The 24,787-nt window shown below is 41.0% G+C and overlaps 1 protein-coding gene across 3 annotated transcripts in view; it reads right to left on the reverse strand.

Moving 5' to 3' along the window:
• The window catches only part of cpeb4a (cytoplasmic polyadenylation element binding protein 4a), a 33,069-nt gene extending 15,060 nt beyond the window's left edge, over positions 1–18,009 (reverse strand). For 2 of the 3 annotated variants that reach the window (XM_060910645.1, XM_060910659.1), the window contains exons 1-5: positions 17,861–18,009; positions 16,227–17,401; positions 11,112–11,202; positions 1,024–1,074; positions 555–731 (exon numbers count right to left, since the gene is read on the reverse strand). In XM_060910645.1, coding sequence (XP_060766628.1) covers positions 555–731; positions 1,024–1,074; positions 11,112–11,202; positions 16,227–17,336 — 1,429 coding nt within the window. In that variant the 5' untranslated portion in view covers positions 17,337–17,401; positions 17,861–18,009. The remainder of the gene's footprint in view (positions 1–554; positions 732–1,023; positions 1,075–11,111; positions 11,203–16,226; positions 17,402–17,860) is intronic. The other variant, XM_060910654.1, reaches the window with a different exon arrangement.
• Between the last annotated feature and the right edge of the window lie 6,778 nt (positions 18,010–24,787).

Consider the following 24,787-nt stretch of genomic DNA (forward strand, 5'->3'; position numbering starts at 1 on the left):
TAGTGTAGTGGTTAGCACGGTCACCTCACAGCAAGAAGGTTCTGGGTTCGAACCCAGTGGCCGGCGAGGGCCTTTCTGTGTGGAGTTTGCATGTTCTCCCCGTGTCTGTGTGGGTTTCCTCCGGGTGCTCCGGTTTCCCTCCACAGTCCAAAGACATGCAGTTAGGTTAATATGGGACGGCCTTGGGCTGAGGTGCCCTTGAGCGAGGCACCTAACTCCCAATTGCTCCCCGGGCGCTGTTAGCATGGCTGCCCACTGCTCTGGGTATGTGTGCGCGCTCATTGCTCACGTGTGTGTTCACTGCAGAGAGGAAATTTCACAAGTGTGTGATGAATAAAGTTGTGCTTTCTTTTCTTTTTTTCTTATAGTTCTTATTCAGGAGAATTTTTGGAACCTTGGTAGAAACATGCATATTACAAAGTAACTGAATAGAAGAAACAGCAAATATATCATCCAAATCAAATTAACATAAACTGCGCAAGTTGCAATAAGCCGGTGTGCCCAATAAGCACAATGGGCAAAAGTTAAAATTACAGGTTACACTTTTAGATTACCTTCATCTATATCAGGAGGTAGTCCACCAACAAACACTTTACGAGAGTAGCGCTCGATACGCTCGCCATTCTGATGAGGAAAGCAGTGTGGGGAACCCAGGCCACCAAGACTCTGCTCAGACCTCTCATCATCCCCAAAACTGCGCTCATCCTCCATGGGGAACAGGGATGAGGGACCTAGCACACACATGCATAAGCCATTATTATCATTCAGTGATTAAATGGTAAAGGACAAAAAGATGTGAACAATTGGGATGTATAATAGGTAAGAAATTTCAACCTGAGCATATACATATAGTCAAAGACCTGAAGCCAAACTAAACACAAATGCACCATGCAGCATTTACCTCGTCGTCTTCCATAATTCCTTGCTGCATGCAAAGTAGGACAAAATAGATTTCAGGATAGATCTTACTCTGTGAAGTCTAAATGTGCATGGTAAAGGGAAACTTTGAGAAATATGGCATACCATTCCCAGAGAGAGAGCCTTCCTCAGGTGGATGGGAAAAGCCAAAGCGACCTACAGCAAAGCCAAGCACAGACTATAAACATCCTATGAGCCAACACATAAAATTAGTTCAACACTGGTCTGCTTTGTTCAGTACAGTTAATATTGACTGATAGATCTAGGCATCTGGAAAGCCGTCACTTCTGAGCACCAGATCACTGAATCTCTGGAACTGACCTTTGGGTCCTAATACTGTTTGACGTTTCATGTCAAGTGACAAATCACTTATAGTTAGTCACTTGTGAGAGTGTAGTGAACGCTACTGTTACTACTTTTGGATATGCAGTGTCCAACTTTTTTTCTTTTTAATTCAAGTCAGTTTATTTGCAATAAATTCTGCTTGATGTGATGTCAGTGCCAGATCTTGGCAGACTTTTACGGCAATGGTTCCGCTCACCCACCAGACCTCCCTGGTTCATCTTGAAGCTCTATTCCTGCAGCTTTGCAGCACCAGATAAAGCGGCAAATTGCTTCTTGTAGCTGTGAATAATCTCACCTGAACATTGTAGACCTAAGAAGAAAAGACTTTGTCTTTTCTATATATGATTGTTTTGTAAAAATATATAGATGACTATAGAAAATCACGCACACTGATTGGTCGAGAAATTCGGACTATTTCTTGATAATCACCTCAAGCAACTTGGCAAAATGGCTGCCAATTGCTTCGTCACTGTAAGTGAGGAAGAATTACAAATTATGCTGTTCCTAAAAGCACTTAAGATACAAAGAAAGTTTGGTTTAAATCTATTCAGATGTAAGGTGGAATTGTGATTTATTTTATCCATTTTAAAGCAAAATATTTTTTGTGACTTGCACAGATTAGTGACACCTCTGCACCATGCCTTTATTATATTTGCATGCTATTTTTGAAGATTGAAAAATATTTAATACAATTTTTTTTAAATAAAAATCACCCATGTATTTATACTAAAACAATTATCTACCCCAGGCTCAGTGAACATTGGTGAATAACAACCTCGACTTCATCTTGGTTACCATTCACCGATATTCACTTCGCCTTTGGCAAATAATTGTTAAATACTGTAATGATTTATAAACACCACTATCCAGTGTCACCCAAGAAAAGAAGACTGGTTCCCCTCAAGGTTTCTTCCTCATGTCATATCTCAGTTTTTCCCCCCTCAACACCAGCTTGCTCATTTGAAATCTAAACCTACAGCACATCCAGATTTCTGTAAAGCTGCTTTGTGATGATTTCTGCTGTTAAAAGCACTATACAAATAAAAACAAACTGAATTAAAAAGTAGAAATAATTGTTTTAATATTGACACTAAATAGGCTCATTTATGAGTGTATTTGTGGTGCAGTTCTATTGGAATATATTCTTGATGAACGTTGTAAGTAAGGTAAAATAATTTCAAGTTAATATGTCATGTCACATTAGTGATTAATATTCAGTAAATTTAGTCAAATTGGTGTTTTCTGATATGTAGTTATGTACAGTGGTGCTTGAAAGTTTGTGAACCCTTTAGAATTTTCCATATTTATGCATAAATATGACCTAAAACATCATCAGATTTTCACACAAGTCCTAAAAGTAGATAAAGAGAACCCAGTTAAACAAATGAGACAAAAATATTATACTTGGTCATTTATTTAATGAGGAAAATGATCCAGTATTACATATCTGTGAGTGGCAAAAGTATGTGAACCTTTGCTGTCAGTATCTGGTGTGACCCCCTTGTGCAGCAATAACTGCAACTAAACATTTCCAGTAACTGTTGATCAGTGCTGCACACCGGCTTGGAGGAATTTTAGCCCATTCCTCCATACAGAACAGCTTCAACTCTGGGATGTTGGTGGGTTTCCTCACATGAACTGCTCGCTTCAGGTTCTTCCACAACATTTTGATTGGATTAAGGTCAGGACTTTGACTTGGCCATTCCAAAACATTAACTTTATTCTTCTTTAACCATTCTTTGGTAGAACGACTTGTGTGCTTAGGGTCGTTGTCTTGCTGCATGACCCACCTTCTCTTGAGATTCAGTTCATGGACAGATGTCCTGACATTTTCCTTTAGAATTTGCTGGTATAATTCAGAATTCATTGTTCCATCAATTATGGCAAGCCATCCTGGCCCAGATGCAGCAAAACAGGCCCAAACCATGATACTACCACCACTATGTTTCACAGATGGAATAAGGTTCTTATGCTGGAATGCAGTGTTTTCCTTTCTCCAAACAGAACGCTTCTCATTTAAACCAAAAAGTTCTATTTTGGTCTCATCTGTCCACAAAACATTTTTCCAATAGCCTTCTGGCTTGTCCACATGATCTTTAGCAAACTGTAGACGAGCAGCAATGTTCTTTTTGGAGAGCAGTGGCTTTCTCCTTGCAACCCTGCCATGCACACCATTGTTGTTCAGTGTTCTCCTGATGGTGGACTCATGAACATTAACATTAGCCAATGTGAGAGAGGCCTTCAGTCGCTTAGAAGTTACCCTGGGGTCCTTCGTGACCTTGCCGACTATTACATGCCTTGCTCTTGGAGTGATCTTTGTTGGTCGACCATTCCCGGGGAGGGTAACAATGGTCTTGAATTTCCTCCATTTGTACACATTCTATCTGATTGTGGATTGGTGGAGTCCAAACTCTTTAGAGATGGTTTTGTAACCTTTTCCAGCCTGATGAGCATCAACAACGCTTTTTCTGAGGTCCTCAGAAATCTCATTTGCTCGTGCCATGATACACTTCCACAAGCATGTGTTGTGAAGATCAGACTTTGCTAGATCCCTGTTCTTTAAATAAAACAGGGTGCCCACTCACACCTGATTGTCATCCCATTGATTGAAAACACCTGACTCTAATTTCACCTTCAAATTAACTGCTAATCCTAGAGGTTCATATACTTTTGCTACTCACAGATATGTAATATTGGATCATTTTCCTCAATAAATAAATGACCAAGTATAATATTTTTGTCTCATTTGTTTAACTGGGTTCTCTTTATCTACTTTTAGGACTTGTGTGAAAATCTGAAGATGTTTTAGGTCATATTTATGCAGGAATATAGAAAATTCTAAAGGGTTCACAAACTTTCAAGCACCACTGTAATAAGCTTCATGTTGAGGTCCTGACTATTTTGCTTTTAGGTAATCCTGTACTTCATTCTTCACTGTTGCTTTAATGTTGCATTAGTTACAACTTTCTGAGGAAATACAGCACTGAAATGAAACGGTTTCTGATTTAATGGAAACTAAAAACACAGGTACAGCTTCATCAGAATCAGATGTCTGCTTCCTGGGCTGAATTAGACTACATCTGAATTTTGGTACATAAACATATTGCATTTATATACATTAAAAAGTGATTTAACATGTCTATGCTTTTTTTTTCATTTTATTTAGCATGTCTAAAGCTTGTTGAAGAGCAAAATCTGATAGTTAAACATATTTAACAATACTTAATGCTTCCTATTAACTATCCACACATATTGGGTTTGCCTATGAACAAATATACCAGAACAAACTAAAGAAAAACTTTCAGTGATTGAGGGGTTGTACCTGATCATGCAGAATAAAATTAAACTGGTTTAAATACTTAAAGGCATTAGGATTTCATATATCTCACAACCTGCCACAGCTGTGGCCTCAAGGTCCAACACAGATACCCGTCTTGGAAAACGCAGCTCTTATCAAGTCCTGATATCAATGAAGTGAGAAAATTTAGACTGACTTCAGTGTACTATATTATTGTTGTGAGGCTGAGCTTTGCTCAGATTAAAACCCTTGCCAGAAAAGCTTGTCATGAGGAATTTTTATAATCCTGCCACCTGTCATGTTTCAAAGTTGAACCAGATTCAGTGCAAGCTAAATATCTGCTTTTATATCAAGTGACTGACAGACATTATGTCCAGAATCAAATCAGTGCATCAAGTCAGCTGAATTACATTCACATTTTCACTGCTGCTGTCAGTAAAGCAGAAATGCTAACACCTGCTATAACAGGGCAGGCCTGAATAATTACCGAATGAATATTCAAATATTTCTTCATTACCTTGGCATTTATTTAGTATTCACAAGCCTTGTACTTTTTAGTTCCTGTATAACCGCACAATGGTTTCTCCACTTATGTAATGCACTATACAGTATGATGAAACTGAAAGCTATTTGGGAAATCACCCAAAGGCAGATCATGTTTAGGAACACTCGTGACCTAAAATCACCTGCTACTTTATAAACTGTTAAAGACAATTTCAGACATATACAGTGCCCTCAACAATTATTGGCACTACTTGTAAAGTCTAGTTAAAAGGATTAATAAAAAATAAAAAGAAACCCTACCCACACCTTTTGGTAAAGTAGCTTCATTTCACATTTGGTGTGTGTGTGTGTGTGTGTGTGTGTGTGTTTAAAACCCGATCTTTAATTGAAATAAAACGAATCCCTCATCAAAAATTATTTGTTTTCAACAAAAACACGTGTCACTATTATTGGTATCTCAGGAAATTACAGCAAACACAATGTAACTGAAGCATGCTTCCCCTTTAAACTGTACATTTTTGAGTTGATTGGAGTATGCAAGAGCTTTCAAGTTGTAATCCATGACTACCCAATTAACTGGTGTGTTGACCATAAGTCAGGGAATGGTTATTTAAAAAACACCACACACTACTCCTCATTTGAAAATGCCCATTTCTACTATTTGGGCAATACAAACTTGCTTGGAAAAGGACACACATTTATTTTGCCCCCACGTACAGGTAAGAGACTGCTGGTGAATTACAAGAAAAAGTAAAATATTGAAGTGACCAAGTCTCTAAAACAACCATCAGATGTCACCTCTATACTAACAGATTATTTGGAAGGTCTGAGAGAAAAAAAGCCTTTTCTGTCAATTAACCACAAAAGTAAAACACTTGAAGTTTGCAAAATGCTACAACTTTGATTGGAACCATGTTCTGCGGTCTGATGTAACACAAATGGAGCTTTTTGGCAATAATCACTCAAGGTGGATTTGGCATAAAAAGAAGGATGGTGATAATGAAAATAACCCTGTCCCAACTGTAAAATATAGGGGAAGTTCTGAGATGTTTTTGGGGCTATTTTTCCTCCAAAAGGTCCTTGAAACCTTGTTGGGGTACATGATATCATGGATTCCATGAAATACCAGAACATTTTAAATCAAAACCTGTCTGCCAGGAAATTAAAACTGGGTTGTCATTGGATCTTCCAGCAGGACAATGAGCTGAAGCATATGTCCAAATCAACACAAAAATGACCACAGAATCAAGCTTCTCAGTCCCATTGAGACTGAGACTGGCCATCTCAGTCCCCTGACCTGAAACCCATTGAAAACCTGTGGGGTGAGCCGAAAAGGAGAGGGCACAAGAGAGGGTCTAGGACCCTGGATGATCTGGAGAGATTGTGTAAAGAGGAATGGTCTCAGATGCCCTGCTCTGTATCTCCAACCTTATAAAATGTTATAGAAGACTGAGGGCTGTTTTACTAGCAAACTGAGGTTGTACAAAGTATTAAATGCAGGGGTGCCAATAATATTGGCACGTTATTGTTAATATTTCTTTCTTGCTGAGGGATTTGGTTTTCTCTGAATAAGTTTTTTATTAATTAAAATTAATATGTTGGATTTTTTTTCTTCAGTGTGAGATGAAGCTACTTCACCAAAAGGTAGATTTGTTTCCCTAACCCTTTTTGCTAATCTTTACCAGGGACACCAGTAATTGTGGAGGTTGCTGTAGGTTATCTCTCTCTCTCTGTCTCTCTCTCTCACACACGTCCAAAAATATTTGGAGAATGACTTTCATAATTTTTGCCTCTTTACACCAGCACAATGGATTTGAAATGTAGCAATCAACATGTGATTGAAATGTTGACATCCAGCTTTAAGTCAAAGGGTTTAAAACATATTTTATTAATTGGAGTGGCCAAATCAACAATTTGTTACATTCTTAAGAAGAATGAATGCACTGGCGAGCTCAGTAACATCAGAAGGCTGAGAAGATAATGGAAGACAAACAAAAATACAACCCCAAATCAGAAAAAAGTTGGGACAGTATACTGAAATTGAGATTAAAACTGAAAACGATTTGCAAATAATCTTTGACCTGTACTGCACTCAAAACAATACAACAGCACATTATTTGATGTTTCACCTCATGAGTTTTACTGTTTTTTTTTTTTTTGAAAAAAAAAACCCACTTATTTAAATTTTGATTCTTGCAACACATTAAAAAAAGTTGGGACAGTAACGCATTTACCACTTTGTAATGGTCCTTAATTCCTTAGTTGCCAAAACTTAAAAGATGCTTAGGGACTGAAGGCACCAAATGATGACGTGTTTCAGGTGTTATTTCATCCCATTCTTCCTGCAAACAGGTTCGCAAGTTGGTCTTCATTAAATATTTTATTGCACAATTCACCACACACTCTCTACTGGGGACAGGTCAGGACTGCAGGTAGGCCAGTCCAGCACCCACACGCTCTTCTTCCACAGACATGCTTTGCATGTGTGCAGAATGTGATTTTGCAAATGTGTTGTTGAAATATATTTGGGAAAAAAAATTATGCCATCTTGAAGGCAGCATAGGTTGCTCCAAAATCTCAATGTACTTGTCTGCATTAATGCTGCATCACAGAAGTAGAAGTTACCATTGCCAAGGGCACTGACACAACCCCATACCATGACAGACCCTGGCTTTTGGACTTGTTGCTGGTAACACTTTGGATGGTCCTTTTTGTCTTTGTTCCAGAGCACACAGTGTCTATTTCTTACAAAAAAAAAAGGCCTTAAATACTGATTTGTCTGATCACAATACAAATTTCCACCATGTGATGGTCCATCCCAGATGCCTCTGAGCCCAGATAAGTCAAATGGTACTTCTGGACACAGTTAATATAAGGCTTCTTTTTTGCAAAGTAAAATTTTAACTGGCATTTGTGGATGTAACTCTATATTGTAGAGCTTGACAAAGATTTGCCAAAGTAATCCCGAGCCCATGTGGTTATATCAGCTATAGATGAATGACGTTTCTTGATTCAGTGTTGTCTGAAGGATTGGAGATCATGGGTGTTCAGATTAGGCTTGCGCCCTTCACGCACCAAAATTCCTCCAGATTCATTGAATTGTTTAATGATATTATGCACCATAGTGTAAGAAATAGCCAAATCTCTTCCTATCGTTCTTTGAGGAACATTGTTTTGAAACATTTCAACTGCTGACAAACTAGACATCCTTGGCCCATCTTTGCTCCTTAAAGACTAGGCTTTTCCTGGATACTGATTTTGTACCAAATTATGATTAAATAATGATGTGATTTGAAAACAGATGATTGTTTTACCTCATTATTAGCTCCAAATCGCCCTCGCCCCTCCTTTTTTGCAATGTGTTGCAGGCCAGAAATGCAGGAATGGATGTTTAGTAACAAATGAATTAACCCTTTGACCATTGCGTAACTTTCCAGAAGGGGTTTCCCTATTACAGGGAGACTGGAATAGCTGTCTGCAGTGGTGAAAGGGTTAAAGTTGACCAAATAAAACATGAAATATCTCAGGTTCGTACTGTCTGCAATGAAATGCAAGTCAAAGTAAATTTAGAAAATCACTGCTTTCTTTTTTATTTGCATTTCCATACCATCCCAACTTTTTCTGATTTGGAATTGTAGATGATCATAGAATTCTTTCCTTGGTGAAGAAAAACTCCTTCATAGCATCTAGTGAAGTCAAGAACACTCAAGGAGGTAGGCCTATCATTGTCAAAGTCTACAATCAAGAGATGCTTTCATGAACGTAAATACAGAGCGTTTACCTCAAGATGCAAACCACTGGTAACACTCAAGAAAAGAAAAGCCAGATTAGGCTTTGCTACGTAGAAAGTCTGCTAAGTGTGGGAAAAGGATTATTTAGACAGATGAAACCAAGATTATCTTATACCAGAACAGTATGCAGAAGGAAAGGAAAGGGCTCATGATCCAAAGCATACCATATCATCTGTCAAACATGGTGGACTTGGGCATGTATGACTGCCAATGGAACTGAGCCACTGTCACTAGTGTTTGTTGATGTGACTGCTGATAGGAATAGCAGGATGAATTCTGAAGTGCATAGAGCTATAATTCCTGCTCAAATTCAGTCATATGCTGCAAAACTGATAGGATAGCACTTCACACTACAAGCAGATAATGGCCTAAAACATACCACTAAAACAACCCAAGCAAAGACATATGTGATATTCTTAAATGGCCAAGTCAATTAACCCAACAGAGCATGCTTTTCACTTACGGAAGACAAAACTGAAGCCAGAAAGACCCACAAACAAGCAGCAACTGAAGGCAGCTGCAGTAAAGGCCTGGCAAAGGATCCCAAGGGAGGAAACTCAGCATTTGGTGATGGCCGTGGGTTCCAGACTTCAGGCGGTCGTTGACTGAAAAGGATTTGTATCCAGGTATTAAAAATTATGCTTATAATTATTTTAGTTTGTCCAATTACTTTTGAGCCCGTGAAAGTGGAAGGACAATGAAAAAAGGCTCTAATTTCTGAACGCTTAATGCAATAGTTTTGTTAAACCGTGTAAATTAAAGCTGAAAGTCCATGTTTCAATCACATCTGGATTGTTTCACGTTCAAATCCATTGTCGTGGTGCACAGAGACAATTTACAGAAATTGTGTCAATGTCCAAATACTTATGGACGTGACAGGGACATGAATGTCGTCATGGACATGAATCATGCTAACATATGTGTATGTAAATTTCTGAGGGAATCTGTATTTTTTTTTTTAAACACAATCAAAATTTTACAGGCAGAATGAAGAAATATAAAATGTTAGGAGACTTAAGTTGGGCACACCAACAGCACTAATTTTCAATTCTCACCTTATTACACTTCTGCTGTTGCAAATCTACTTAAACTTTTACAGTGAAAGCTAGTTTCCTAAGTTCCCTAAAAACAAATAGGCTATTGTTGATTTTTCGTAACAACGACTTGTATGGTATTTTGCACTGTCAGACACATTATAATGGCTTATTATTTGTTTAGACTCATATGTTCCTGATATTCTGTTCATGTGCTAAAAAAATAAAAGTTGCAAAAATAAATCTTGATGTTATTTCATATGTACAGCTAATTGCAGTTTATTTGCACCATTACCCATCTACACTTATTGCACTATTGCCTTTACTGGATATATTTTAATTTGTAAACATACTTGTTCCACATGACTACTGAATTAAGTGAACTGGAGCATTTGACAATTTGACGAGTCCTAATTTGTCTGTATTTTAAGCTGTTATCAGACTTATTACCAAGACAACAAGCTCATAAACTCAAACCTACTCAGAAGCAGGTTTACTCACTGTCTATATTTACATTCAGCCTAATAATCCATTAGTAATCTGACTGATGTGTGTTCTTATCAAAGAAGCTTACAATTGATCATTTCTTTATTTTATTTTTAACTAAATTACCATGGATGTTCCTGTGCAAGGAACATATTTCACTTACAAATTTCTGTGCTCATGCAAGGAAAATATCTAGGAAAGGCATAGGAATATGTCTAAATTGACAAATAAAATGATTAATAGGCATGTAGACACTTCCTTGTCCTGACTGGTTGGACACTGGTGTTTCACATCTGTGTTTTTTTCCCCTCCCACCCAATTATACAGTCTGGGGCTCTGAATAGGTATTTTCGTGAAAGCTGTCTGAATACAGTATATGGGGAACTTGTAGGGGAACTCCTATTGCAAAAATGATTATTTAAATATCACATTACCCCATTACACTCCAAAATACACAGGGGAAAAGGAACCAAAGAACAGTAATCAATTCAGTCAGAAACACAGAATCAAGCATTTATTATTAAAAAAAAAACGTCGCCACACATACACTTCAAAAGTAACTTGCAGGAAACAGCATCTTTTAGCATTCCTGGATTGGTGTGCATTTTTTTCAAAATTGAGCACCAAATATTTATATAGCTTTAATTCCCTCAAGAAAATATCCACAGTGTTCGTTTCAGATGCATCGGTTATTGGTACAAGTGATAGTTCTTTAGATGGCAGCATATTACATACCTTTCAAAGAATCTTGCTCAGCTCTCATAATGTCAATCAGTGAGTTCTCCAGAGAGTGCATGCTGAAGCCATCAAAGGACCGACTGCGCTCCTGCTGAGAGCCCAGGAAGAACTGTTAGTAATCTTTAGAAATTGAGAGCCCCTTCTTTCTGTTCATTTTTATACCCAGGCACCTCTGCACTGAGGGATACACACTGTCACATGTCTGCATTTGGTAGTGTGGCAGAGGTGCTATCTGAGGAGCACAAAGTAAATTAATTTTATCAAAAAGTAATACATAAATAAATGAAATAAATGTTAAAATCAAAGTGCAGTAAGAAAGAAAAATGACCATGATTAACAGGAAATTAGAAACGAACATTTATTGAAATAAAAGACGACATAACGAAAGGAGAAATTAGCCCAAATAAGGCTTATATAGGTGCAGTTCAGGATATTAAACTGGAGCCCAGCTAACCGACAACATGCCCTTTGGACCCAAGTTGCAGGCTTTTCAATAGCTGTTTTGTATGTCTGAGTAATTGTAGGATTTTTTTTTTTTTTAACAGTAAGAACAATGAGTATTATAGTAGGGTTTTCAGTCCATACACATTTGTCTGTGCACCAACATTCACTTGCAGTAAACCCATAAACCTGATACTGTATACCCTGAGCACTGCAATGCAATGGAAGATCTTTAAATACTTAAACAGGTCAGCCTCAGAACCTTCTGATGGATTGTCTCAGCAAGTCTTAAGTGAGATGATGAAAAAGAAATAATCCTCATACTGTGATGGATTGTACAGGCATATGAAGTAGAGCAATGCATTGCAGATCACTACCATTTTGTACAATAAGGCTGCTATGAAGAATAAATCCCCATTAGCGCTGCGCGTGCGTGCACAAGCAGTCAAGATGTGAAGTCAGGGTTAGCTCTGGGTTTAATTAAATAATGTCCAATCTTAAAATTAGCTTTTAGCGTCATCTGCATAGGCAACTCCAGAAATATTGTCACCCTGCAGGAAAACTGAGCAGAAATAACATACGTCTCCTTTCTTTGAGCTTTTAAAAGTGAAGATGCTGTATGCATTTTATAAATTATGTTTTGCAAACAACTTTTCTTAAACAATGGAGGCTTTTTTTGTTGTTGTTTTTGGTTAAATGCCTAGTTCAAACCTTATGCCGCTATAGACCCTATTCCCGTGATGTTGTGCATACGTTACTGCTAGGTCAAAATGTCAACACCGCCATTTTGGATGGAAAACAAACTAGCACACAGACCCGTCTAATACTGTTAGTATAACTGAAATTCACAATGACAGTCAGTTGTTCAGCATTTGGATGTACAAATATTCAAGCAAAAATCCCCAGCTGTCATTTTATAGATTTTCTAAAGATCCTGAATACTGGAATAAATGGATATCGGCTGTTAAGCGTGTGGTATCAAAGGCTGAAAACAGTACAGGGGAACCATAGAAGTGTACAGTATAGTAGAATTTGCAACACACTTTATATCTGGTTACTATTTAATCTCAGTCATATTAAATGACCAGTTTTTGTCGTTATAAAGTCAGAGACACAAAGTATACACAGACATCTATATGCTGACTTCCTGGAAAACCGTTAACATTTATGCGATAGTATATGGCCGATATTAGAAACATTATATGTATCGGTATCGAGTATGTAAGTTTGTTTATAAAACAAAGTGACAGCAGTATTTTAACACCACATGCTCAGCAGGTAGTGTTAACACCAGATAGTTGACAATATCCATGCCGTCAGCTGCTGATACTTCAGATCTTGTATCAGATTAGGAATTTGCCATCTCTACTAAACCGTTTTTGTCTCAAGCAGTTGGTATTGCTGCTGGGACTGAATGATGGTCTGTAGTACCAAAGCCCACTTTTGCGCATACCTTGATTTACATTTTTCATCTATTTTATGAGTTAATTCATGGAAAATGAAGCATGGATTCGCATGGCAAGCATTGAATGTAGTCACCATTTTGGTAATATTGTCACCATTTTGTTAATGTCATGTCCAATATGGCTGGCTAGTGGTTGCTATATTAGATAAGTCACGTGACTGAATAAGCTCTATTAGGTGCAGCCTCCCCTTGAGAAAATAATAGTGCTGAGCCACATGTCTACCAAGGTTAGAGTCACTTGTAGAGGATCTTGGGCCCTCCTCTATACAGAAAGCTTTAAGCTTATGTTGTTAGACAGTTGTGCATGTGTACTGTCCTTTTCAGTCTGAACTACTTGTTTTCAATAGGGTTCACATCTAGACACTAAGAAGAGTGTATAGACAAAAATTGTGTGTCCCACATTTATTTCTGTTAAATCTGAAAGATTCATGAACATCCAAGTCTGAACCTCCTGACAGAGGCAACCAAATTTTGGACTGAACTATCCACCTCAGCAAAATTCATAATGCCATCAATCTTCACAAGAGCGCCTGAACCACCGGCCACAACACAGTCCCAATGCATCAGTGACCACCATATTTCACAGCGGGCATCAAGTACTTTTCCTTGTATGGAAACTCCCTTTCCCCCCCCAAAAAAACAGGCTGATAACCTCAAGATTTGACCCAAACCTGTGACTGCAACATACAACACCAACTGTAGTTCCAATGATGTTTAGTGAGATTCAGGAACCACATTTGGTAGGTTTCTCTCTGGAAGTACATCATTTGTGCAACTCTTCCAAACAACTGGGTGTTATGGAAACGGCATAAATTAGCTGATTTTAAAAACTGACAACCCAAAGATTCAGCCAGTGTGGTTTTAAGCTGTGATATTTTGGTTCTTCTACTTGTAAATTTATACTCCAAGGAAGCAACATGTCAAAGGCGACTACACAGTTCCTGAAAACAGATTGTATCAAGAATGACATTTAATTTAAACATTTGAAATATTGTTTATTATTATTATACATACAGGACACTTTTTGGATGGAATAAAAACATGTATGCTATTCCCTTCTAGCAGGTTTCATTCATTTTGTTTGATAGCATGCAATATTGTTAGCATATCAATATATGTGTGGCACGGTGGTGTAGTGGTTAGCACGGTCACCTCACAGCAAGAAGGTTCCGGGTTCAAACCCAGCAGCCGGCGAGGGCCTTTCTGTGTGGAGTTCGCATGTTCTCCCCGTATCTGTGTGGGTTTCCTCCGGGTGCTCCGGTTTCCCCCACAATCCAAAGACATGCAGTTAGGTTGACGTGGGGCAGCCTTGGGCTGAGGTGCCCTTGAGCAAGGTACCTGAACCCTGACTGCTCCCCAGGCGCTCTGGTGTGGCTGCCCACTGCTCTGAGTGTGTGTGTGTGTGCACGCGCATGTTCACTGCTTCAGATGGGTTAAATGCAGAGGATGAATTTCACTGTGCTTGAAATGTGCATGTGACGAATAATAAAGGTTTCTTAGTTCATATCGCTTACCCAATGGAGAATGAGCGCTGAATATGGTTTACGACATGGGATGTTGGCTTGACAACCATGCAGTGTCGGAGACGTAAAACTTCCGCGCTAGCGAGCGACTGTGACAATTAGTAAACAAACATGGCTGCCAGGTTTGCTTTGTTAAATATGGAAGATTTTGAGAGAATTTTGAAAGAGAAAGACGTGTTGAATACCCAAAAGGAATGTGTATGTGTAATAGTAATGTTGGCTTTTTTTCGTGGTATATCAGATATAGTCCATTCAACTAGCATGATATAGAACTTGTCTTCAACTCATTCAATATCATGTTAGCTGAACGGAATACATCTGATATACTACTCAACTCCAGCTAATATTATTTAAATAGATTTTGACGTTTAGATTTTTGTTTCCTAAAGGAAAAGTAAAAAGAGTTTGAAAATTTGAATTGTCGTGCTTATTTTATACAGTTTAGTTAATTTTCAAGAATTTTCATGAAGAGTACCAATAATTCTGGAGTCGACCATAGCTAGCATTGTATGTTATAGTGTAGTGTATAGAAGATTGCACTGGAGGATGCATCTAATTACCTGAGGATGTGCTCAATCTGGGGTGTAGCCATCAAACACAAGTGATCACACAAAGTTTAAAGACGTCAAAGGTGTTAATGTAGGTCCAAAGTGGAGCAATATATACTGTGTATATTTTCACAAGATCAAATAATGCCATGCAGTTCCTCATCGTTGTGAACTGTCTGTTAGTAGAACAGGCCTGGTCTAAAAGAGGAGGGCAGAAAAGCTTGCAGGCACAATACGAGCTCTGTTCTTGGAATTAGGCTAGAAGCTGTGCAGAGGGGAGGACTGACTAAGCATATGAAACAACAGTGTGTGTTTTCAAAGTCCCCACTGTTACCACTGGGTTCAAATGAGAACACCATCTAAGTAAACATAAATGGTGCATGCAACAGTAAATATTAGCTAGCTAGTATAAGATTGTGTGCGTACACACACACACACACACACACTTCTAATTTATATGAAAGCAGAACACTGGAATAATGTTTAAATGTATTTGTAATAGTATTTGAAAGCAAAATAATCAAACCCCATATGTGATTGGACTATTACAAATTAGGTCACAGTTCCACTGTAGTACCCGGTCATTACAGCATGACAGGTGGTGGAAGAAGTGGTGCCCGTTTTTCCCCTTCCTGAAGTCCAGAATTACAGATAATCATGCTGTCCTGAGCCATTAACATCAGACACTATTTATCTTCCTATTTCCGTCTAGCTCCACGTCATAGAGCCCATCCTCTGACACTGACTCACGCATCCAGGTCTTTTTATATCAGTGACACACTCTGCTTAGAGAAGTACAATAGCAGAGATACATTGCACATCTGGGATGTAATCTAACATAGCCAACAAACTAGACCTTAGGAGTGCCTACTAGTTATAACGAGATTGGTCTGAAAGCAGGTGTGGATAGCAAACAGCTATAAACATACATTGACGCAATGTGTTTTCATGTATCATGTGACTGGGTGTCAGTGGTGGTTAAGTTAATTTAGTTGGAGAAAATTAATTTCAAACCATTTTTGCTGACAGATGCTCTATACTCCTACTCTCATGGTCACTCACAGCACAGATCCATGCCTTGTTCCTCAATAGAAAAATGAAAAATAAAGTAGCCCACATGCACAAGGCCTCTTACCTGAAAAGGAAAAAAACTGTCATTGCGGTTTATGCTGTCCTCCATCCATGGCTTGGGGTTGAAGCTTGAGCTGTTGCGGGCATACTTCTGTGAAGAAGTCTGGCTGTTTGGGAAGGATTTCTTCAGTGGTGAAATGGAGTTAATTGTAGTCATGCCTCCATTGAGGCCTCGTCTATATTCTCGCCCCTGAGAGCCTCCCCATCCACCATAACCTCCACCTGGACTCCACGAGCTGGAGGAAAGGGTGGAGGATTGGCTCTGATAATTCCCCCATGGCGAAGGTGGTTTATTTAGGTTATTCCCCAAATGAGACAGCTGGCTGAATGCAGCATTGCGGTGGTTAAAGGGAGGAGGGTGTGGGCTGGCGGGGGACCTGCGATTCTGCTGGTGCTGATTGTGGGGGTGCTGAAAGTGAGGAGGAGGGTGGTGCTGCGACAGTGGGCCGATTTGATGGGAAAAACTCCCCCCAAACCCAGGACTTGCATGATGAGAGAAGTTTTGGAACAGCAATGGAGGTGCAGCATTAGCAGTGGTGGCGGTTTGGCTAAAGAAACCCACTTCTTCCATCATGGCAGAAGGGTTGGCGGGAATAGCCGTGGACCAGCTGCTGAAGCTGGGCAAAGAGGAGCTGCTGGAATGTGCCAGTGTCCCGATGCCAGCTGGTTCTTGGTAATCAAACCCCGATAACACAGGAGATTCAATTCGCAGACCTTCTTTTCCACTGCCATTTTCGACAGCGCCCTTGTCCAGCTGTCCTTCCTCTGGCATGGTGTTTTCCAGTTCAGACATGATGCTCACTGTTTCTTGGTGGCCCTGAGGTGTACGAGGCCGCTTTTCCTGTCCTTCTTGGTCGTCTTGTTGCTGCTGTTGGGCCTTGGCTTTGTCAGACTCCAGTATCTCATCTTGCGTATTAGCATGGGCTGTTACAGCAGGGAAAAGCCAAGCAGAGCCTGCATTTCCACCACTGCTTGAAGTATTACTGTTTATGAAAGAAGGTGGGCTTGAAGGTTGGTGGACCGGATGTTGCAGGTGTGGGTGGATTCTGACTGGGAAAACGGTTTTGTTAGACGTGTTGTTTTTAACCAGGACTCCAAAACTGTAATCCCCCATTTAGGAATCCTGTATATATTGAGTCCTTATTAATTTTTTTTAAATCCTTCTATTTCTTTGAATATCTTGGGAGAAAGGGAAAAAAGACGTTTTCAATCAATCAATCAATCAATCAATCAATCAATGTATCAATGTATCCTGCATTTGATACAATCCATATTCATTCATCCATCCATTTGATCATTCATCTCACATCCAAACAACACAAAAACCTTTGGTTTTAAAAAGCCTGTAGAAAGCATCTGATGTAATCATTAGAAAGAAAAAGAAATGCTCAGTGCATATGAGAAATCCCAATCGACAGCAAAACGTGCAGGAAGTTAATCGTTTAGAAAGTCGAAATTTCATCGACTGCATCGTATTATGGGCCAGATAAAGATGTATAATGTATGGTACAAACGCCAAATAGGGTCCACCTTACACCAAATGGCTCATTGTGGTGGTGGTGATGATGATCTATGCAAAGCAATGCAATACCCTCCCGGAACCGTGATATCAAATCAGAGAAAAGATAATCGACCTACCTTTTTTTTTAATCCTTTTTTCGCCAGTGACCTCGGTTTCGACCATTTAACTACAGGAAAATGCTGATGACGTTTCCCGCATGTGTGTGTGTGGAGAGAGAGAGAGACAGATAGACATGGGGTCGTTTCCCTTCTGCTCACTGTCACAGCCACACCGACGGGTTTTCGGCCATTGGACAGCTCTCTGAAGGGCAGCCGGTGGATGTCTGGCCACGTTTGCTAATATCCGGCTCTGAAATCTCGCGTGTGTGTGTGTGTGTGTTGCACAGCCTGTGAAACAGCACTCAGTGTTCGTGCTCTGGTTGCTTGACGACACAACGCATCACTTTTAGTGAACTACAACTGTGAGAAGCTCTGTGTGTGTGTTACTGCTGCTTCTCCACAATACATGATTCACACAACGTATGCTTTCTGAATCAGGGTATTTGTTCACTTTAAACCATGCAGTGAAATTATAATATTGTTCTAAACCTTACATCTGACAGCTGAACACCCAATACAACCACACTTCCGGATTTAACCACGCCCCGTGTATTCTGAGCCCCTCCCAGTTTAAGATCAGTGCAGTCTGATTGGACCTAAACATAGTATGTGTTAATTATTGGAGAGTATATGTATAGATACAATGCACACTCTATACATGGGTACATAGCTTTTGGGGGGGTGCCTGTGACCCCACCTTTGTCGGACCATACATTTTTTCAATAGCTGCATAAGAAGAAAGAAGAAACCTTTATTTGTCACATGCACACTTCAAGCACAGTGAAATTCATCCTCTGCATTTAACCCATCTGAAGCAGCGAACACACGCACACACACCCAGAGCAGTGGGCAGCCACTGTCAGTCCCCTACTCGCTTGCTCACTAGTTGTTAGCGCTGTCGCCTCACAGCAAGAAGGTCCGGGTTCGAGCTTCGTGGCCGGCGATAGCCTTTCTGTGCGGAGTTTGCATGTTCTCCCCGTGTCCGCATGGGTTTCCTCCGGGTGCTCCGGTTTTCCCCACAGTCCAAAGACATGTAGGTTAGGTTAACTAGTGACTTTCAATTGACCGTAGGTGTGAATGAATGTGAGTGTGAATGGTTGTCTGTGTCTATGTGTCAGCCTTGTGATGACCTGGCGACTTGTCCAGGGTGTACCCCGCCTTTCGCCCGTAGTCAGCTGGGATAGGCTCCAGCTTGCCTGCGACCCTGTAGAACAGGATAAAGCGGCTACAGATAATGAGATGAGATGAGACAATGCACACTCTATACATGGGTACATAGCTTTTGGGGGGTGCCTGTGACCCCACCTTTGTCGGACCATACATTTTTTCAATAGCTGCATAAGAAGAAAGAAGAAACCTTTATTTGTCACATGCACACTTCAAGCACAGTGAAATGCATCCTCTGCATTTAACCCATCTGAAGCAACGAACACACGCACACACACCCAGATCAGTGGGCAGCCACTGTCAGTCCCCTACTCGCTTGCTCACTTGTTGTTAGCGCTGTCGCCTCACAGCAAGAAGGTCCGGGTTCGAGCCTCGTGGCCGGCGATAGCCTTTCTGTGCGGAGTTTGCATGTCCTCCCCATGTCCGCATGGGTTTCCTCCGGGTGCCACACAGTCCAAAGACATGTAGGTTAGGTTAACTAGTGACTCTAAATTGACCGTAGGTGTGAATGTGAGTGTGAATGGTTGTCTGTGTCTATGTGTCAGCCCTGTGATGACCTGGCGACTTGTCCAGGGTGTACCCTGCATTTCGCCCGTAGTCAGTTGGGATAGGCTCCAGCTTGCCTGCGACCCTGTAGAACAGGATCAAGCGGCTAGAGATAATGAGATGAGATGAGACATTGTTGCAAAGCAGCTTTACAGAATTTGAACGATTTAAAATACGAGCTAATTTTATCCCTAAACTATCCCCAACAAGCACGCTTGTGGTGATGGTGGCAAGGAAAAACTTGAGGAAGAAACCTCAAGATGAACCAGACTCAAAAGGGAACCCATCCCAATCCGGGCAACAACAGGCAACATGACTATAACATTAACAGTCCTAACGTAAAGTCAGCTTCGTTGATGCTATAAACCCCCCACCGACGGAAACCCGAGCGCAAAAACGTTCACGACAACCATAGTCCCAAAGTCAGCAAGTCAATTGCAGTCCTAAAATCAGCAAGTCAGCTGCAGTCCCCAGCCACAAAAGCACCACTGCAAGAGTCCAGAGCGTCCTCCAGGTGTGACCCACAGCTGTCCACATGGGGCCGCCCTCCACAGGAGTGATGCGATGAGACTCCAACACCAGGATGGATCAGGCAGGTCCGAGGAGCAGAAGAGGTCAGCATCTCGATCCCAGGACCGACATGTAACTCAGAGGGACAGATTTGTGGGGGGGGAGAGAGAAAACACAGGTTGTTAGGTATGTCCAATGTCACCTGAATAAGTAGGAACAGTATACATATTGCACGGAGTATAAGCAGGGACTCCAGCAACTAACTATGACAGCATAACTAAAAGGGGAGAGCCAGAAGGTAACACAGGCATGAGGGAGCCCCGGGACATAAAGCAGCAGCCACTACACCGTCAACAAACTCGGTGCCTGTGACCCCACCTTTGTTGGATCATACATTTTTTCAATAGCCGCATAAGAAGAAAGAAGAAACCTTTATTTGTCACATGCACACTTCAAGCACAGTGAAATTCATCCTCTGCATTTAACTCATCTGAAGCAGTGAACACACACACACACACACACACACACACACACACACACACACACACACACACACACACACACACCCAGAGCAGTGGGCAGCCACACTACAGCGCCCAGGGAGCAGTCAGGGGTTAGGTACCTTGCTCAAGGGCACTTCAGCCCAAGGCCGCCCCACGTCAACCTAACTGCATGTCTTTGGACTGTGGGGGAAAACAGAGCACCCAGTGGAAACCCACACAGACACGGGGAGAACATGCAAACTCCACACAGAAAGGCCCTCACCGGCAGCTGGGTTAGGACCCGGAACCTTCTTGCTGTGAGGCAACCGTGCTAACCACTACACCACTGTGCCGGCCCATGGTGGTGTAGTGGTTAATAGAATCTCTCATCTCATTATCTCTAGCTGCTTTATCCTTCTACAGGGTTGCAGGCAAGCTGGAGCCTATCCCAGCTGACTACGGGCGAAAGGCGGGGTACACCCTGGACAAGTCGCCAGGTCATCACAGGGCTGACACATAGACACAGACAACCATTCACACTCACATTCACACCTACGGTCAATTTAGAGTCACCAGTTAACCTAACCTGCATGTCTTTGGACTGTGGGGGAAACCGGAGCACCCGGAGGAAACCCACGCGGACACGGGGAGAACATGCAAACTCCGCACAGAAAGGCCCTCGCCAGCCGCTGGGTTTGAACCTGGAACCTTCTTGCTGTGAGGCGACACCACCGTGCCACCCCGGTTAATAGAATATTAACGAATATTAGAAAAGCATCCACTGTAATTTTTCTAACTGTTTTTTTTAACCTAGATTGTCACCTCAGCCTCATTAGGGTTTCTATAACCTTGTATGGACTTCCTGTGGTTTGGGCGCGAAAACTCAGTTCTGTACAAGCGCAACACGGTCACACTAGAAAGCATGGTTAAGCTGCCAGTGTAGCTACAGTGGCGAATTATGAGTATTTCATCTTGTGTTAATAATTCGCCATGTCAAAACAAGCGAAACTTTCCTCATTCTTTGGACGTGAAGAGAGGTAAGCAATTTATTATTATATATATTTTTTCCGGGTGGCACGGTGGTGTAGTGGTTAGCGCTGTCACCTCACAGCAAGAAGGTCTGGGTTCGAGCCCCATGGCTGGCAAGGGCCTTTCTGTGCGGAGTTTACATGTTCTCCCCGTGTCCGCGTGGGTTTCCTCTGGGTGCTCCGGTTTCCCCCACAGTCCAAAGACATGCAGGTTAGGTTAACTGGTGACTCTAAATTGACCGTAGGTGCGAGTGTGAATGGTTGTCTATGTGTCAGCCCTGTGATGACCTGGCGACTTGTCCAGGGTGTACCCCGCCTTTCGCCCGTAGTCACCTGGGATAGGCTCCAGCTTGTCTGCGACCCTGTAGAACAGGATAAAGCGGCAAGAGATAATGAGATGAGATATATTTTTTCCATCAAAGTTGCATTTTGTGGCTTTGAAGCTAAATTTTAGTGTGCTGTTTCTAGAACACAACATCAAGAAAATGTGGAAGAATACACTATGGCAGAGCGATCAACATTGACAAGATCGTTGACATCTTTGTCATTTGTCATCCACGACGCCTTTTACTTAGAAACATTTTGGCCGATGAGCAGTAAGACAACAAGAATAGAGAGATCTGCATCGGTTGACTAGGGTAAGCTGTCGAGCCACTATCCATACACTGCCGGATGAAACTGATTTGGCCTAATCATTGTCCGACATCTCAACAGCTCGCAACATGAGATGAAAGAATGATGCAAAGACCGCGTTATTTTCTCAAATGTATTCAGTGTATTTTTTCATTTACAAACCTGCGGGTATGTATCAGGCTGCCAGTCAGTGTGTGACCCCCCCCCCTTTGAAAAATCCTAGCTATGCCCCTGGATTACATTTTTAGCATCCTGCCTGATGGCAGGTCTGCTCTGACGGCTTCAGCCATCAAAGTTTCTAGGGAAGAATTACAGTAGTGGTTTCCCGTTGTGTTCTACTGGATCATTATAGAGGTTTTCTCCTCTTGACCATTCAGACACTCCAGTAAGCTGGAGCCTATCCCAGCTGACTATGGGCAAGAGGCGGGGTACACCCTGGACAAGTCACCAGGTTATTGCAGGGCTGATACAGAGACAAACTACCATTCACACTCACATTCACACCTATGGTCAATTTAGAGCCACCAATTAGCCTAACCTGCATGTCTTTGGACTGTGGGGGAAAACAAAATACCCGGAGGAAACCAATGCAGACATGGGGAGAACATGCAAACTCCACACAGAAAAGCCCCCGTCGGCCGCTGTACTCAAACCCAGAAACTTCTTGCCGTGAGGCGACAGTGCTAACCACTACACCACGTGCCACCCAACTGCATAATAGTATTACAGTAAGGTGTGCAAATTGTTAAACTGATTTGCTTAAATTCTACATTCATTTAAAACCTCTTTAGCTTTAAAACCACTGTCAAGCTTTTATTTTTCATATTACAGTTCACTTTACATTACATTAATGGCATTTAGCAGACGCTCTTATCCAGCACAACATACAACATACAGCCTAGGGAGCAGTTGGGGGTTAGGTGCCTTGCTCAAGGGCACTTCAGTCATTCCTGCTGGTCCAGGGAGTCAAACTGGCAACATTTTGGTTCCCAAAGCTGCTTCTCTAACCATTAGGTCATGGCTTCCACTTCAGAATTATTTGCAGCCAATATAAAAATAAACAACAAAACAAAACACACAATGAGTGATAGACTGATAAACATATCAAGATTTAAGACTGTATATCTTTTTCATTCATCTTCCGTAAGTGCTTCATTCTAGTCAGGTTTGCAGTGGATACAGAGCCTATCATGAGAACACCCAGAAATACACCCTGGATAGGACACCAGTCCATTGCAGGATAACATGCACACACTCCTTCACACCTAAGGGAGACCTTAGTATAGCTAATCTGCCTACCAGCATATAAAAATAATAAAAATTTAAAAAAGGAGGTGGGAGGAAACCAGAGAACCAGGATGACATTGACATAGATATAGGGAGAACATGAAACTCTATACTCCAAGCTCAGTAACTTGAGCTTGGGATTGAACCACTAACCCTGGAGCTGTGAGGTGGCAACACCACCCAGTGCAACACTTACAAAATACTTTAAATTGGTTTGTTTGTGTTTTGTTTAGCAAAACACTGGTATTAATATGAAAAGCACTCATACAAATACTATTTGTTTAAAATTTTCCTTGCTGAAAATAACAGCACTACTTACAGTATGTGTCCAGTTCTTGGCCAGGATTGTTTTTATTGTGGCTCTGATTATGTGTACTTCAAACTGCTTATGTATTTTTTATATCCATTGGCTGACTTGTAGGTCAACTTACATCCGCCTCTTTGTGTTGAAAGCTCTTCAGGTTTCATCGTGATAACAGATATTTTACATATGTGCAACGTTGGATTTACACACCAGGAAAACAGGACATGGTCAAATGCAATGGAGGTTCTGGAGTCAGGGAGCAATTTTAAAAATCAGATTGTCCAAGTGGAAAATGTGAAGCATTGTGCGTCATTATTGTTTTATCCAATCATACTGTGTATGGTGCCCATTCTCTTGAAAGGTGCCAATAATTGTAAAGTTGACTGTGTTTTGTTGGTATGGCATTCTATGCTTTTATAAATTCTTAAATAGTTCCTATTTGACTTGGGGACATGCTTTTCCCACTGAGTGGTCAAGTTCATTCCATAAGAGCTTGATGGGTAAGAGTTCTGGCCAGTGCCTTTTGGTAATACACGTTGCAGTTCTTTCCGATATAAATAGTTTCAACATAGAATTGAAGTGGGTTTTGATGGTTTATGCTGTTTCATAGTGAAATAATGTTTTGTTCTATTTTATTGTTCATCTCTGTTCCTGACCTGGCGACTTGTCCAGGGTGTACCCCGCCTTTCGCCCGTAGTCAGCTGGGATAGGCTCCAGCTTGCCTGCGACCCTGTAGAAGGATAAAGCGGCTAGAGATAATGAGATGAGATCTCTGTTCCTTTGATATACAACCCCAATTCCAAAAAAGTTGAGACAAGTTGCTCAAGTTTAGGGATAGGAATGTTAACCCATTCTTGTCTAATGTAGGATTCTAGTTGTTCAACTGTCTTGGGTCTTTTTTGTCGTATCTTCTGTTTTATGATGCGCCAAATGTTTTCTATGGGTGAAAGATCTGGATTGCAGGCTGGCCAGTTCAGCACCTGGACCC

This window comes from Neoarius graeffei, chromosome 2, assembly GCF_027579695.1.
Source record: "Neoarius graeffei isolate fNeoGra1 chromosome 2, fNeoGra1.pri, whole genome shotgun sequence".
NCBI classification, from domain to species: Eukaryota; Metazoa; Chordata; class Actinopteri; order Siluriformes; family Ariidae; genus Neoarius; species Neoarius graeffei.